General features: G+C 43.5%; 1 protein-coding gene across 2 annotated transcripts; it reads right to left on the reverse strand.

Moving 5' to 3' along the window:
- Positions 1-11512: 11512 nt before the first annotated feature.
- LOC123426219 lies at positions 11513-14585 on the reverse strand. Of its 2 annotated transcripts, none has more exons than XM_045110009.1 (6): positions 14448-14585; positions 13741-13880; positions 13473-13495; positions 13306-13356; positions 12362-12466; positions 11513-11700 (listed from the first exon to the last, which is right to left on the reverse strand). In XM_045110009.1, the coding sequence occupies exons 2-6, from the start codon at positions 13836-13838 to the stop codon at positions 11690-11692; spliced, it is 288 nt and encodes a 95-aa protein (XP_044965944.1). In that variant the 5' UTR covers positions 13839-13880; positions 14448-14585; the 3' UTR covers positions 11513-11689. The 2 variants fall into 2 exon arrangements, with proteins under 2 accessions (XP_044965944.1, XP_044965943.1); XM_045110008.1 differs by having other exon boundaries at positions 13437-13495.
- Between the last annotated feature and the right edge of the window lie 2402 nt (positions 14586-16987).

Genomic DNA, 16987 nt, shown 5'->3' on the forward strand with positions numbered 1-16987 from the left:
ATCAAATTAAGTATGAACTCCCACTTAAATCGACATCCCTCTAGTCATTTAAGTGATACATGATCCATGTCGACTAACCCGTGTCCGATCATCACGTGAGACGGATTAGTCGTCATGGTGAGCAACTTCATGCTGATCGTATTCAACCATACGACTCATGTTCGACCTTTCGGTCTCTTGTATTTGAGGTCATGTCTGTACATGCTAAGCTCGTCGAGTCAACCTAAGTGTTTCACGTGTGCAACTCTGCCTTACACCCGTTGTATGCGAACGTTAGAATCTATCACACCCGATCATCACGTGGTGCTTCGAGACAACGATCCTTCGCAACGGTGCACACTTAGGGGAATACGTTCTCGAAATTTTTATGAGGGATCATTTTATTATGCTACCGTCGTTCTAAGCAATAAGATGAAAAACATGATAAACATCACATGCAATCATATAGTGACATGATATGGCCATTATCATCTTTGCTCTTTCGATCTTCATCTTCGGGCATCGCATGATAATCATTGTCACCGGCGTGACACCATGATCTCCATCATCATGTCTCTGTGAAGTCGTCATGCCAACTACTACTACTACTATAGCTAACCGTTAGCAATGAAGTAAAAGTAGTAAACACATGGCGTTGCATCTCATACAATGAATTAAGACAACTCCTATGGCTCCTGACGGTTGTCATACTCAATGACATGCAAGTCGTGAATCCTATAACTTGATCATCTCATAAATCACACATGTAACATCACAACTTTGGCCATATCACATCACATGTCAAACCCTGCAAAAACAAGTTAGACGTCCTCTAATTGTTGTTGCAAGTTTTACGTGGCTGATTTGGGTTTCTAGCGAGAACGCCTTCTTACCAACGTGACAGCCACAACGATGATATGCCAAAGCTATTTACCCTTCATAAGGACCCTTTTCATCAAATCCAATCCGACTAGAGTAGGAGAGACAAACACTCGCTAGCCACCTTTATGCACGGTGTGCATGTCGGTCGGTGGAACCTGTCTCACGTAAGCGTACGTGTAAGGTCGGTCCGGGCCGCTTCATCCCACAATACCGCCAAGAAAGAATAAGACTAGAAGCGGCAAGCAATTGACAAATCAGCGCCCACAACCTTTTGTGTTCTACTCGTGCATGGAATCTACGCATAGAAAACCAGGCTCTGATGCCACTGTTGGGTAACGTAGCATGAATTCAAAATTTTCCTATGCCATATTCAAATCTTCCTATGGAGAGACCAGCAACGAGAGAGGGGAGAGTGAATCTTCATACCTTTGAAGATCACTAAGCGGAAGCGTTGCTAGAACGCGATTGATGGAGTCGTACTCGCGGCGATTCAGATCGCGGTGTGATTCCGATCTAGTGTCGAACCACGACACCTCCGCGTTCAACACACGTGCAGCCCGGTGACGTCTCCCGCACCTTGATCCAGTAAGGAGGAGGGAGAGGTTGGGGAAGATCTCCAGCAACACGGCGGCGTGGTTTCGATGGAGAGACGAGGTCTCCCGGCAGGGCTTCGCCAAGCACCATGGGAGAGGAGGAAGAAGAGGAGCGGGGCTGCGCCGAGAGAGAGATGGAAAATCGTTTCTCCAATGGACAAAAACCCCGCTATATATAGGGGGAAGGGAGGGTTTCGCCCCCTTTAGGGTTTACCCCTTGAAGGGGGGCGGCAGCCCTAGATGGGGGAGGGGTGGCGGCCAGGAGGAGAAGAGGGGGTGGCGCACCCGTGGTGGGCCTTAGACCCACCTGCACTAGGGTTCCCCCCCTTCCCCCTCTTAGGCGCCATGGGCTGGGTGTGGGGGGCGCACCAGCCCACCCAGGGGCTGGTTCCCTCTCACACTTGGCCCATGTAGCCTTCTGGGGCTTGTGGCCTCTCCCGGTGGGCATCCGGAACCCTTCCGGTGGTCCCGGCACTTTGCTCCTCGTGCCCGAAACATTTCCGGCGTCCAAACTCATTCAACCTATATATCAATCTTTACCTCCGGATCATTCCAGAGCTCCTCGTGACTTCCGGGATCTCATCCAGGACTCCGAACAACCTTCGTAACCTCGTATAACAATTCCCTATAACCCTAGCATCATCGAACCTTAAGTGTGTAGACTCATCGGGAGGCATGGAGACATGACCGAGACATCTCTCCGGACAATAACCATTAGCGGGGTATGGATACCCATGGTGGCTCCCAAATGTTCCACGATGATCTCATCGTATCAACCACGATGTCAAGGATTCAATCAATCCCATATACAATTCCCTTTGTTTGTCGGCACAGAACTTGCCCGAGATTCGATCATCGGTATACCCATACCTTGTTCAATCTCGTTACCGGTAAGTCTCTTTACTCATTCCGTAGTGCATCATCCCATGACTAACTCCTTAGTCAGACTGAGCTCATTATGATGATGTTCTACCGAGTGGGCCTAGAGATACTTCTCCGTCACATGGAGTGACAAATCCCGATCTCGAATCGTACCAACCCAACAGACACTTTCGGAGGTACCCGTAGTGCACCTTTATAATCACCCAGTTACGCTGTGATGTTTGATACACCCAAAGCACTCATACGATATCCGGGAGTTGCACAATCTCACGGTCGAAGGAAAAGATACTTGACATTAGAAAAGCTTTAGCATACGAACAACACGATCTATTGCTATGCTTAGGATTGGGTCTTGTCCATCACATCATTCTCCCAATGATGTGATCCGTTATCAATGACATCTAATGTCCGTGATCAGGAAACCATGATCATCTATTGATCAACGAGCTAGCTAACTAGAGGCTTGCTAGGGACACATTGTGATCTATTTATTCACACATGTATTACTGTTTCCTGTTAATACAATTATAGCATGAACAATAGACGATTATCGTGAACAAGGAAATATGATAATAACCATTTTATTACTGCCTCTAGGGCATATTTCCAACAAACATAAGGTGCATATCCATATGATCTATTCTGATCTGCAGCAGTCCTTCGGATAGTCTCAACTATCAAATCCGTCACTCTAAATCTGGTATGGGTATCAAGTAGATGCAGCAGGTTGATTGAATATCCTATGATCATCTTCTCATGTCCTGACTTAGGCATGAGAGTGTATCGCATTATATTGTTTCTTGTGGGAATACCAGCTTGCAGAAAATATACTCAGCCAAACTTGTGACTGGCCAAGTATTGATGTGGAATGGTCTTATACATATTGGCCATGGAGTTGTGATTCTGCTTATCATCTGCATACACATCTACATATGCTTCTTCCTGCTTGGCAACACCAATGATAGCAGCCCATTCAGCAATTGTGGCGTCGTATCTGCGACCATCTGTCATCTAGACTAAAGAGTCATCATAGAAATGAACTGTTGCATAGAATTGCATGATCATCTCATCATTCCATGGGGTCATCTCCTTCCCAACAAAATCATATATGTCAACTAGCCTGAAGTTCTCTTGAACATTTGGAAAGTAATTCTCATTCTCCTTGATGTATGCCCATTCGACATACCTCATATCACTGACAGCAAGACTCTTGTCATACAAAAAAAGTCTCATAAAAATCGTGTTCTTCCTTGGTGTGAAACCTTGGATCAACGGTAGTTCTTTTTCTGACAGCATATGGATCAGCAACTTTCTATTTTCTTAATCCGGCATTCTTCCTCTTCTTCATGTCTTCTGCTACGGGATGAGCATCATTGTGGAGTGGTACGTATGGTTTGAGCTTCCTGAGAACTAGAGCATTCTCATCTTCTTCCTCTTTTGCAACATGGGCACTGGATGCAGGGCCTTTGCTCTTAGCAGCTGCATGTATATCTTTGGAGGTCTTCCTGGAAGCTATAGCCTTCTTTGCTTTGGCAGCAGGCTTTGGAGCAGACTTCATTGCATCATCCATCAACTTCTTCTTCTTGGGAGGAACTCGGATCTCCTCAGGAGCTTCTTCCTCGGCTTCTTCTAGGTCTTCAAACATAGAAGTCTTTCTGCCAACAAGATGGATAGTTATCTTCATTAACATCTTCACACCAGCCATATTTGCACGTGCTTCCTTGGCAATAGCTTTGCCCTTCTTGGCATAATCAGGTGCTCTCACATCAGCAGCACTCGTAGATATCTTCGTGACAACTTTCCTTGGAGGAGCCTTAGGAGGGGCTGAAGTTTCTTCCAGCACAAAGTATGAATCCTCCTCATCAGAATTTAGCTTCCTTCTCTGCCTCGTGACTGCCTTGGGAAAGCCATGGGAACTGGGAGAACTTGGGTCTGAAGAAGTCTTTTCCGGACTAGTGCGAGAGTCCATCTCAACACTCTGGTCTCTGAAATCATTCTGACTGTCATCTGGACCTGTCATATTGACAGACAAGCATAACAGCAAACAGTAGAACCTTTGAAGTGGATATAGGAAAGACGGAATGGATGAGCATCACAAAATTCAGATATTTTTGAAAATTTGAAGTCTGAAACTCAGGGTATGATCTTCTGCGGGATGTAAATCGGTGGCACCGAGTTGACATTTTCGGAGTCATCGAGAAAACAGACTCGCTTAACAGAAACTTGGCACTCATTTTTGGTGGCACCGAAAATAGCTGCTCGGTCTCACCGAGTTGCTTCTCACGAACCCTAAATCAGGAAACGGGGGAACCGATTTTACAAACTCGGTCTCACCAAGTTGCATTCTGTGGTAGATCAGATCCGAAATTTCCTACTTCTCCTAATCTACTGATTTTATGTGGTGGACAGGAGGTTTGCACAAAGTGGAAAGAAGAATAAAAGATCCAATGCGTGTGAATCAGACGGGGAACGCAAAGGGGATCGAACTGTAACCTAGCTTGGTGCCGGTTCGGCTACGACGATGATGAAGGAGCAGATTTCATCAATGACGGCGAGTCCGAGCGGCAGCGGCGCTCAAGGAGTCACGGCAATGACCTGGGGTCTCGGAGGGGGGGCAGCGAGGGTTTGAGGAACGAACCGTTTTGAAAATGTGAAATCAAAAGGTCCGGTCCACACGTATATATACCCGTGCGCTGTCGGTGTCACCGAGATGGCAAAATCGGTGTAACCGAGTTCCTCAACTGTCAGTAGACACGGAAACTCGTTGTAACCGAGTTGGCGATTCTGGTGGTACCGTGGTGAGAAAACCTGATCAACTTTGGAAAATCGGTGGCTCCGAGTTTGTGGAGTTGGTCACACCGAGTTTTTCAAAGAGGTTTTGGAAGGCATCCTTTGACGATACTGAACTCCGAGTGCACCTTCATACTATTCAAGTTTTCTAATGAAGCATGAATAGAACTTGAGATGAGATAGCATAGATATGTAGAGAAGGGTCCTAGGCATTCTTGTCCATCCAATTGGCAAAAGATAAAAAAAGTCATATAACAACAATTGGATGTCCTCGAATGATTAAATTCATGAAGACCAACATGCTCACACAATAAGAATGATGATACAAACATGGTGAACAGGCACAAACATCCTAGTAGCTATCAAGCACTTGGGCGATGACAAGGTCATCTATATATGAGTATATTGACATAGGAGCCAAACAAGAATACTTGATCAGAGGTCATACTCATCGTTAAGCACAAGTGGGGTTACCACTTTTACACAAGCATTAATGTGTTCATATCCTTAGGATATGCTTATACTCAAGTATTAGAGTAAGCCCCCCCCCCCTTGATATGATATCCCCACAAAGAGGGATCAACTAACCTTGGGTTTTGTCGTGGAACACTTCAAGTAGGTGAAGTAGTGGTGGATGCTCAAAGTTTATGACGATCATCTTGAGTTGGGAGGAATCCTTGTTGTTTTCATACTCTTATCACCTACATGGGTTAGTCCCAAAGAAAAAAAGGAACATATGCAAGTATATCTATGCACATGGAGTGCAGCACAAATGGGATGATGTCGAAATATGCATTGATTACCTAGTTCCTTGCTTACCTTTGAGGGAATGTGTGACTCCTTGAACTAATGCATAAGTTTGAGGTTGATTTCATATAGTTCTTGCCAAAATGAATGAGAGTGAAGTTCATTGGCATAGTCACCCCCAAGAACTTCTAGTTCTTCCTCTTGGGAATCCACATCAAATTGATGGGACTCCTTGGAGTTGTTGTAGCACTTGTTGAGGTAGAGCTAGTAGTATTCTTGGGAACCCACTCGACCTTGGCTTGGGGTTCTTCTTCAAATAGATCAATGTCATCTTGAAGCTTTCCCTTGCCTTTGTGGTCTTGTGGTGGAAGGTCATCTTGTGAGCTTGTTTCTTCGGAAGGAGTGGACTTCTCCTCTTGGGGAACAAACTTGGGAGTGAGATACGGACCTTCTTCCCAAACATCTCCTTTGACGTTGAAATAGCCAACACCTTGTTTCTTCCGATGTCCTCCTTGCTTGCGCACAATTTCCTCAAATTGCTTACTTCCGGCAAGACTCTTGAAGACAACTCTCGTTATAATCGCTTTCCATAAATCATTTTCTTGCTCAAGTGTAACTTGGCTAAGAGAATCGTTAGTGGAATCAATAGAGTTACTAGCGACAACATTATTGGATTTAGCTTTAGCATTGTTGTTACTAGATGAAGAAACCTTCTTGCCTTTGTTATTAGTGTTCTTAGGCTTAACTTGTGGAACAAAAATAGACAAGAGTAATCGTTTGGCTAGATAAGAAGAACTTTTCTTTCGAAGGTCATCATTGACTGCTTTTAAGAACTCATGCTCTTGCTCCAAGTTGAGCTTCTCGAAGCATAGCTTCTCATGGTTTCTTGCAAGATCTCTATGATATTCTAGAGTTGTCTCATGAGCTAACTTAAGAGTTTTTAATTCTTGAGTTAGTCGTTTAATCTCTTTCTTATCGTCATCATTCGATTTCTCTTAACTAGCATGATAATTAGCAAGTTCATTTTCAGTGCAATCAGTAGTTTTATCTAGAAGCAATTCATCTTCTGCTAACAAGTCATCCTCATCACTATTGAAGTCAAGATACTCAGGGTGTGATACCTTGGGGAATTTAGCCATAAAGTAGTTTCCAACTCCCTCTTGACTATAGTCGTAAGAGTTGCAGGAAACAAGTGCAATACCGGCAACACCTTCATCTTGACTATAGTCGGAGTGGGAGTGATAGATTCTCTCGGAGTGGTGATCAGATTCGGAGCCAGAAACTCATTCACCAACATGAGCTTGATGCCTTCTTCTTGAACTGCTCTTGGTGTATTTCTCCTTCTTTTCCGATTCCTTGCTTCTCCGTGAGTGTCTTCAATCATAGTGATCTTCTCTACTCCTTCTCTCTCTACGAGGTGACTTGTCTCTTGAGCTTCATCTTCAAGGTGACTCTTCTCTTCTTTTGTAGGAAGTCGAGCACTCATTTCAGTAGTGTCTGGGTTTCCCACAATTGTAGCAGTTTCGTTCATGACTGGACGAGCGCTTCTCATCATGTCTTGAACTTGAGCTTCTATCTTTGCCTCTACTCTTGTAGAACTTGTTGAATTTTCTGACCATGAGGCTTATCTCTTTATCAGTGACATGATTGTCTTTTGAAGTAGCGGGAGCATCGCATGAATTTTAATTAGCACCACTTGACTTGTTGTGCAGCTCATCTTTGTCTTTGAGTGACATCTCATGTGCAACAATCCTACCAATGACTTCAGTTGGCTTGAGATCTTTGTAATTTGGCATCATTTGGATCAATGTGCACACTGTGTCATACTTGCCATCAAGAGCTCTAAGTATCTTCTTGATGATGAATTTTTCGGTCATCTCCTCGCTTCCTAAGCCGGCAATCTCATTGGTGATGAGAGCTATCCTAGAGTACATTTCAGCGACTCCTTCACCATCCTTCATCTTGAAATTGTCAAGTTGACTTTGAAGCACATCCAACTTAGATTCTCTGATAGAATCAGTACCTTCGTGCATATCAACCAAAGTATCCCTCTCTTTTGCATTCTCAAGACGATTGATTTTGTTGAATTTTTCGGGGCAAAGGCAGTTGAAGATGATATCGCGGGCTTGAGCATTAAGTTGCAACATCTTCAGTTCATCCGCTATCGCATCACGATCTCGTTCATGCCCTTCTCCAAAGTAGTTACCTTGCACACCAACACGAATAACAGCCCAAACATGAGGATTAAAGCCAAGAATGTGCATCTTCATTCTATGCTTCCAACTAGCAAAATTAGTACCATCAAAGTAAGGACCTCTACGATGATAATTTCCCTCACTAGATGATATACTCTCCTAGGTTGCTAAACCAATGAAATGGATACCAAAGCTCTGATATCACTTGTAGGATCGAAAGTATGTCTAGATGGGGGGGATTAGACTACTTGACAAGATAAATTTTTTGCCTTTTCCCAATTTTACATGAGAGGCAGCTATGGCAGTTATAACAAGTCAAGTACACCCTACACATGCAGTTCTAATAGTATAGCAGCGGGAAGTAAAACATGCAAGTGTAAAGTAGAGGAGTAAGGTAGGGAGATCAAACGCATGAGGTTGACACGACGGTTTTTGGCATGGTTCCGATAGGTGGCGCTATCGTACGTCCATGTTAGTACAAACTTCAACCCATGGAGGGTAACGAATTCGAGAGTCCACGCAGGGCTCCAGCCACGAAGGGTCCACAAAGAAGAGACCTTGTCTATCCCACCACGGCTTTCGTCCATGGAGGACTAGCCTTACTCACGGTAGATCTTCACGAAGTAGGCGATCTACTTGCCCTTACAAACATCTTGGTTCAACTCCACAACACGAAGTAGGAAGATCCCAAGCGACACCTAACCAATCTAGGAGGCACCACCCTCCAACAGGTAATAAATGTGGTAAATCAATGAACTCCTTGCTCCTGTGTTTCTAAAGATAGTATCCTCAACAAAAATTTCTCTCACACAGAATAAGCATGGGTAGGAGAGGTTGATTTGGTGTAAAGCAGTTTGGGGAGGCTAGAGATCAAGTTTCAAATGATAGGAATGGAATATCTTGGTCTCAACACATGAGTAGGTGGCTCTCTCACATAAAATTGATCTCGCAATGAAGTGTGTGTTCTGAGTGCTTCTCCCACGAATGAGGAGAGGGTGAATGGGTATATATAGGCAGCAGCCAAAATCCAACCGTTACACACAAAAAAGCGAACTCGGTGACACCGAAGTGGCAACTCAGTGGTACCGATTAGCACTAAAGTGGTGAACTTTTGAATCTTGATGGGACCGATATATAGAACTCGGTGGCACCGAAAAGGTGACTAACGGTCATATGGCCAAACTAGGTGGCACCGATACTCAAACTCGGAAATTCCGATTTTATGTATCTTGGCAACAGAATGTTGGTCACACTGAACTCGGTAGCACCAATGCAGTTTCGGTTGCACCGATTTGGTGGGAATGGCTAGGTTTCTGTCTTAGGTTTAAACTCGATGGGCCCGATGTGGCAATGTTGGTTACACCAAATTTGTGTATGTGGAACTTGACAGAGTGGATATGTGGGGAAATATGACTAAGTGTTTTGCTGGCTAACTTTGAGCATTTGAGCAATCAGTTCATTTTACTGCCTCACCCCCTTTTAGTAGTATTGGCTTTCGTATGGACTCAAAAGTGATTTCTCACAAGTATGAAATGAAGAGTCTTCTAGCTCGAAGCTCGAGCCAATATTATTCCTTTCTTGCATCTAGGGGCATCTCCACATAAACCTTAAGCCAAAGTATCTTTTGAACTTTTCTGAAATATACTTGGAAAACACATTAGTCCAATGATGCATATGTTGTGATCAATTATCAAAACCACACTAGGGAGAAATTGTGCTTTCAATCTCCCCCTTTTTGGTAATTGATGACAACATATAGATCAAAGCTTCGACAAAAGATATAGTCAATGATTAACATCGACGCTTTGAGAAGTATGTGAAAAGCAAGAGCTCCCCCTAAATTTGTGCATTATTTAAAATTTGTGTTTGAATGCAAATGCACAATTGATTAGGATCATCGGTTACTCTTCCATGTCACATACATCTTGATGGTGCGTAAAAAGAATAGCAATTCACATGGCACCAACAAGATAAGTGAGTAATCATTGCAAGGATAGCTAAAAGATGATATAGTAGCATCACACAGGGTAAAGCGAATGATCACACACACAGATAGGATAAAGTCATCCAAAACCAAAGTTTTTTAATAACAAACGAGAGCAAATAGAGTCAAAAGCTCTCTCTCACACGAAGTTTATGACCTATACATTTCTCCCCCTTTGGCAACAAGTTACCAAAAAGTTCACAAGTATAGAACTACTCGTCTCTCTAGGCAACTGATGATGGAGTCGATAGAACAACGTGTGCGAAGACTTATCATGACGTCCCTGGAGCTGGAGAAATTGATACTGAAGGAGCTTGAGCTGTAGCTCGTGCTGAAGGTGCTGAAGCTTGTGCTCAAGATGCCTGTCTTGTCTCCGGAGCAGGAACAACAACTGACGGGGTCTAGTGCTCAACTGTGTAGTAGTGGGAGGAGGAGACTCATCCTCGTCATCATCATCTTCATCTTCATCTTCATCCTTTGAGCATGGAATCTCCACAGAGTCAACTTCATGTTGAAGTTGTCTGATAATGGTGGTTAACTCAGTTACCTTCATATCCATGTTGTGGAATTTTGTCTCCACAACTCTCTCAAGGCTCTTCTGATTTTGCATGATCTCCTGAATGTTCTTCTCCATGCCTTGGACAGTGGTTACTAGAAATGCCATTTGCTCAGCTTGAATTTTGAGTTATGGAACTCGAGGTGGCCTGTTTCTAGCAGCTTCAGCCTCTGCTGCCTCTGCTCCCATTCTTGTTGCAGCTGAGTTGGGATCATTGTCATCCATCACGACCTCATTATCTTCAAATTCAAGCTGAAGAGGTAGATGGGGACGATCAAGTTGATATGCATGCTTGTCTAGCTTGGCATTGATGAGCATCTGAATATAAGGTGCATATCCACTACAAGAAATATGTCAACTAACGACCTTCAATATTGGTCACCGAATGGTCATTGATTTCCATTTGCGACCATTTTACGACCAAAAACAATCGGTCGAAAGCTGAGGGTCTCTAATGAACTATAACGACCTTTTTGCCGGATTGGTCATAAGATTTTACGACCAAACGAAAGCATTGAAATTATTTTGGTCACTAGCAATCTACCCACGCCACGTCGAATCTGACATGGCAAGCTGACGTGGCATAGAATCAGCCCGATCTAATTCGTTGTTTTAAATGGGCCGAGCCCATTAATCCAACCCATTTAATGTTTTTTTTCTCTTTATTTTGCTTAGCTGCATGGGCCTGGCCCAATAATCCCCAACATTTTAGCCTTTTTATTTTGGGTTGTGGCCTTTTACCTTCTATTGATTTTCTTTTTTAACCATTTTATTTTTGTACTGGTCCCACTAGTCACATTGGTCCCACATGTCATGTTGATCTCATAATTCATATCGACACCATAAATTTTGTAATTTGTCAAACAATTTGTCAGGTTTCCATTTCGTAGGTATACAAATCACATACGAAATCAATATTTTGAACAAATCACAGAACAAATAAAATTCGTCCAAAAAAACACTAAATTAGTCTATTACAATCTTTACACTACTACAACTCAAATATGCCTACTAAAGTCTACTATTACAATACATGATATGCTACTCTTTGCATGTAGGCTTCACGACTTCACGCTTGGCTTCACATTTCACCTATGCAAAAAATAAGAACAAAATAGTAGCCAATGAGGGAACAAAATAGTAGCCAATGAGGGAACAAAATAGTATAATATGTACAGGTTGACGGTAATAATCGATGAGAACCTTTGGAAGAAGACATTAAAGCTGAGGATGGAACCTAATTAATCATGTTATTGTGGAAAACACAACACGTAAATAGTATGACTAACACTAACCAATATGTGTTTATGGAGTGACTAAAATATTCTGACTAGCTAGGATTTTTTAATGTATAGTATACTAACATGTGAAACTTTAATTAAATTGATCATGGAAATAAAAAGAACTATAAGAATGAGTTCATTCAGGAATGTCAAATTTTAAGCACCAGCAAAACAGATCTAAAAAACGAGACCATGATCATCATGCATCAGGATTTTTAATGGGGAATGGTACTTGTTGTCTACAAAATCATGATCATCATGCATCAAGTTGACAAATATTCATTAGAATACACACCAACATGAGGCATGGGCTACAGCAGCAGAAGTTGTAGTGTTAGTTCTATAATAAATCAGATTAGGATTTATGATTCTTGCACAACAGTAAAGAGACAGGGATGCATGCAGCATGCATCAGGATTTACGATTCTTGCAAAAGAGCAAAGAGACAGGGTTACATGCATCAAGCATACCAGCTACAATAATAAGAGATTTAGATGCTCTTGGAACTGAATGGAGACTGCAGTGCGGCAGTCGCATAGTAGCTAGAGATGAGGATGAACTTGCTCCCATTGTACCTGGATGGTAAACAAGATAATAAGTTATGTCAGGGCAAGCGTCATATATAGAAGACCAAATGATATAATGTTTCAAAAGTCAAAAGCTGTTTGCGAAGAAAAGTAAGAAACTGAACTATGGTTATGCAGCTAGTGGTACTTATCCTAATTACATAAATTATGCACAGTAGTTCAGTTTATATGCGGTAAGCACACACAGGTAATCTGAAAAATAAAAGAATGCCTACTTCGCTCTCTGTGTTAACTACATAAAAAACTCCCAAGAAGGCCAGCATGTTAAGAGGTATATGATGGTGTCTGAAAATTAAGATACTTGCATGTTAACCCTTGGATATCAAAAGTGTGCATGATGGACCTATCCTCTGTTATGAATATAGAAATGCAGAAATAAATTGCCTGCAATTACATTGTAGTGTTATTGTCGGTTGTGTCTAAGAAATTCAAGAGAGTAGTTGTCAGTTGTCTATCTGCCTAAAAAGGAATTCAGAAATAGTTGCCTATAAAAATTCAATACTATTGTCTACTCAGCCTACGAGCCCTTTATTCTTCACTGACTGAACTAGCCTATACAGGAGGAGTATCTATAAATACATATAGCATTCAAGTTCAACAATGTTTCTATTTGCCACTATTCGCATCCAGAACTAGTTTACGCCATTAACCGAAAAGTGGCCAATTTTCTTGGGGAGCATCAAAGATTCTTGCAAGTTGCTGTTAAACATGTACTCCCTCCAAAACTAGCTCCATTTTCAGTCACATTACTGAACTAACTGACACTGCGTGACACATACTGGTACAATAACAGGGGAGCAGCTATGGAAGATGAGTTTTCAGATTACCGTAGATGGCCCATATGGCGGGCCGGCGCTCCTCGGTCATCAGCAAGGTCCCTGCCATGCACGAGCAGACGTGAACGAGTGAGCTCCATGATCACCAGACAGAACATGGGCTTGGCATGCAGCTTTGGTACCATGGGTGGGGAAAAACAGAGCAAGTATGCATGAACCTCCAAGCATGGGAGGGAACCAGCTGCAACAGCAGACAACAGCGAAGTGATTCCATCAGCAGTTTCAGTGTCCGGCTGCAAAAGCAAGGTTTGTAAGAACTAGTTTGAGTACAAAAGTTGCTGAAAGCCCGCCTAACTAAACTGAATTCATACACAACACCTCAGAAAATTAATTCATGCTGCAGGTTTTTGCTGCTCACAGTTATAATTTAGGAGTGAAAATTCAGACTAACAAATTGGTAGAGAGAATGCATAGAGGAGTAACTACCTTTGCGTTGTGTTCAAGCAGAAGCTTAACCGCATCCTGCTGTCCATGACCAGTAGCCCAAACAAGGGGAGTACCGGACTCGCTTTCGGATTCGACATCGACTCCCTTACCAAGCAAAACCTTCATAATCTCTATGTGTCCTGTAATAAAAAGGAACATCAACAAAAAGGATGACATGATTTTTTATTTCATGCTACCTACAGTATACTTCAATAAGACCAACTCCAAAAGAATTTAAGGGATGCCCAATAGTCAATATAATATGCAGTCATGTTCAGATAAGGATGTAATATTGTTAAGCTGACCGAAATGTTTGGTCAAATCATTAAACTATACAAACCAATGAAGCAGCATGCGCTCAAGAAGGCTAAGCAAATGTGCCATTGACGAATTCGGCAATTGAAAACCAAGGCAACAGTTTCAGAAGTTACATGTTATGAAAAGGACATTTCAAGTTTTCACCTCATTGTTTTCTCGAAACGTTTTCACCTCGTCAGTACCAGTTAATACACGAATCAACAAGTTAGGCCCCGCTTGGATTCGGTGTAAATCTTTACACCCGGATTAAATCTACAGGTGTATATTACCAACTGCTGTATTATTTTTGCCTAGAATAAAAACGACCGCTCGAGGTCTGTATATATTACAGGTGTATTTAGAAGCGAACCGACGATCCAAGCAGCGCATTATTGTGATCAGTAGCATACCATGCTAAGACAAATGTGCTCCAATAAGACCAGCTCCAAAAGAATCTGACGTCAACCTTTTGGTTGCCGGTAATTGTCTGTAGTTGATGTAATGGAATGGGAGATTAGAACACAGAACAATGGTAGTACAATAGAAGAAGTCTACATCAGTAACCATCCATGAGTACAATGTAACAACAGTACATCACTTTGTCGAACGGATTCACGCATGCTGGCATGCGGCTCATCAAAATCTCTGTTCTACAGCGCACCACAATTCCCCAATCCCATCAAAATCAGTATGTGTCTTGCTGGAGGTGCCTGCAGGAGTCGAGGACGCACTTGTGCTCGGTCTGGGTGGTGATGATGTGGCGGCGGCGGTCGCGGTAGAAGTGCATGACGCCCTTGACGGCGATGTTGTTGCACTCGGTGGCGCCCGAGGTGAAGAAGATCTCCCTGGGGTCGGCGCCGATGAGCCTCGCGACGCTCGCGCGGGCCTCCTCGACGGCGGCGTCCGACTCCCAGCCGTAGAGGTGGGTGCGGGAGTGCGGGTTGCCGTAGCGGGAGAGGTAGAAGGGGAGCATGGCGTCGAGCACCCGCGGGTCGACGGGCGTGGTCGCCTACATGTCCAGGTAGAACGGCCGGCCGGAGATGCGCACGCCCTTGATGGTGATGGCGTCGTCCTCCTCCGTGGCGGGGGCGTCGGCCAGCAGGGCTGCCGTGGAGAGGGCGCGGGCGGGTGTGGGGGCAGGGGAAGAGGGGAGGCGGCCGCCGCGGCGGAGGAAGAGGGGGAGGAGGCGGCGGGGGAGGGCCATGGGTGGGGAGAGGTAGGGTTCAGGGGCACCGCCGCGCTGCTCCCGTTTCTGCGGAAGGGCGATTTGGGTAGCGTCGACAAGGTTGCGTCGCGGGCTAGGGGATAGAGGGAGGAGAAGAGAGCGAGGGGAGAAAGAAAGGAGGCAGGGGGTGGATGGAAAATATCCACGAGGACTGAGCAGAGCTAGGGTTTTGGCTTAGGTGTGCTTGGGGTGAGGACTACCGTTGGATCCGCGAGCATCCGACGGTGTTCCATCCACGATCCGCGTGAAACGCCCGCGGACCAATTAAAATGCAGTACACATGTATGATGTCATGACCATCTAAATTGATCGTAGCTAACTAAAAAATTGGTCAAAGTTGACTAAAAAATAATAAAACTTGTAATACTGCAATTATTTTAAGTTTAATCTAACTACTTTGTACATTATAGAATTTATTGAATACTCCCTTCATTTCAAAATAACTATCTTAAGTTTAATATAACTTTATATTAATGTTAGTATAAAAGACGTGACATTTATTTTCGGGACAGAGGGGGAGTACCTACAATATCTATCAGTAATATAGTTGTCCGGTGGCATTCATAGACATTTAATAAATAGCTTAATAAATAATGTAAGAGGCTCCAAACACGCAGCTTCAAGTTGACCTGGTGGAGCTCTTGCTGGTGGAGCTAGTTGGTGAGAAGGAGTTGTGTGTACTATTGTAGTCTTCACCGGCGCTTTGTTCATCGGAGGGGGAAGGCAAATCGGAGTCGGACAAAGCACGTCGTCGTCGGAAGGTTGGTTCTATTCTCCCCTTCCCTTCTTCCTGGCTCGCGTCGCCGTGCTGCTCCGGGTCCAGGTCGTCGCCGTGAGATGGGAGGGCGAGCATGAGCCGTTGTCGCCTTCCTCTGCGTGCACCGATCTGAAAGAGGGTGGAAGTCGCAAGCCCAGCCTCGCCGGTGGCCGAGAAGACGAGGGGACTAGCTGGCCCGCTCGTGCTAGCTGCTAGTCTGAGAGAGAATCCTTTGTGTTTCTTGTGTTGTGGGTTACCAAGGAGAGATGAGAAACTTCAGTGTGAGGCTGTGAGTTGAGATTTGGCTGCTCCTGCTTGATGTCGTTGCTGTGAGGGTAAGGAGTGCGTGATAGTGAGTGAGAGAGAGAGAAATATAACGAGGATAGATCGATGCCGCTGCTCTACTTGCATCGATGCTCATAACTGTTGTCCCTAATGCTCTTGTTTGTTACTACTGCAATTATTTTTAAAAAGTGTTCTCAGAAATGAGCTATCATGTGTGAAGATTCATGGTTTTCAAGCCAAATGATCAATCTTATGGCCACATCCATGGCATAGTTTGTTGAAACAATCTAAAATTATGCACAAGGATGCATATTGGAATGACAAACAATGTTGACTGAGGAAATTTTCATTTTCCTTGTATGAAAATTCATTTTCCATTTTTCAAGTGTCCGAAATGAGTTTTTTTGTGAAGGACCTACCATATATTTGTTTCAAAATTGTACCAAATCATTTTTCTAAAATACTAGTCCATATTTAATGTACAATTGACAAAATGGTTGGGTGTTAAAAGCTTTTATCCACCTCTAGTGAAAAAGAAAAATTGTCGCCGATTCAGCAGGAAGCGGGTCAAATTTGAACTAGAGGTGCCTCATAGTTTTCTCATGATTTTTCCTAAAATCATTTTTAGGTAAAGAAGTATCTATTTAATCAGAGATCCAACAAAATTTTGGCAAGATTCAACC

The sequence above is a fragment of the Hordeum vulgare genome, chromosome 2H (assembly GCF_904849725.1).
Source record: "Hordeum vulgare subsp. vulgare chromosome 2H, MorexV3_pseudomolecules_assembly, whole genome shotgun sequence".
Taxonomy (NCBI): domain Eukaryota; kingdom Viridiplantae; phylum Streptophyta; class Magnoliopsida; order Poales; family Poaceae; genus Hordeum; species Hordeum vulgare.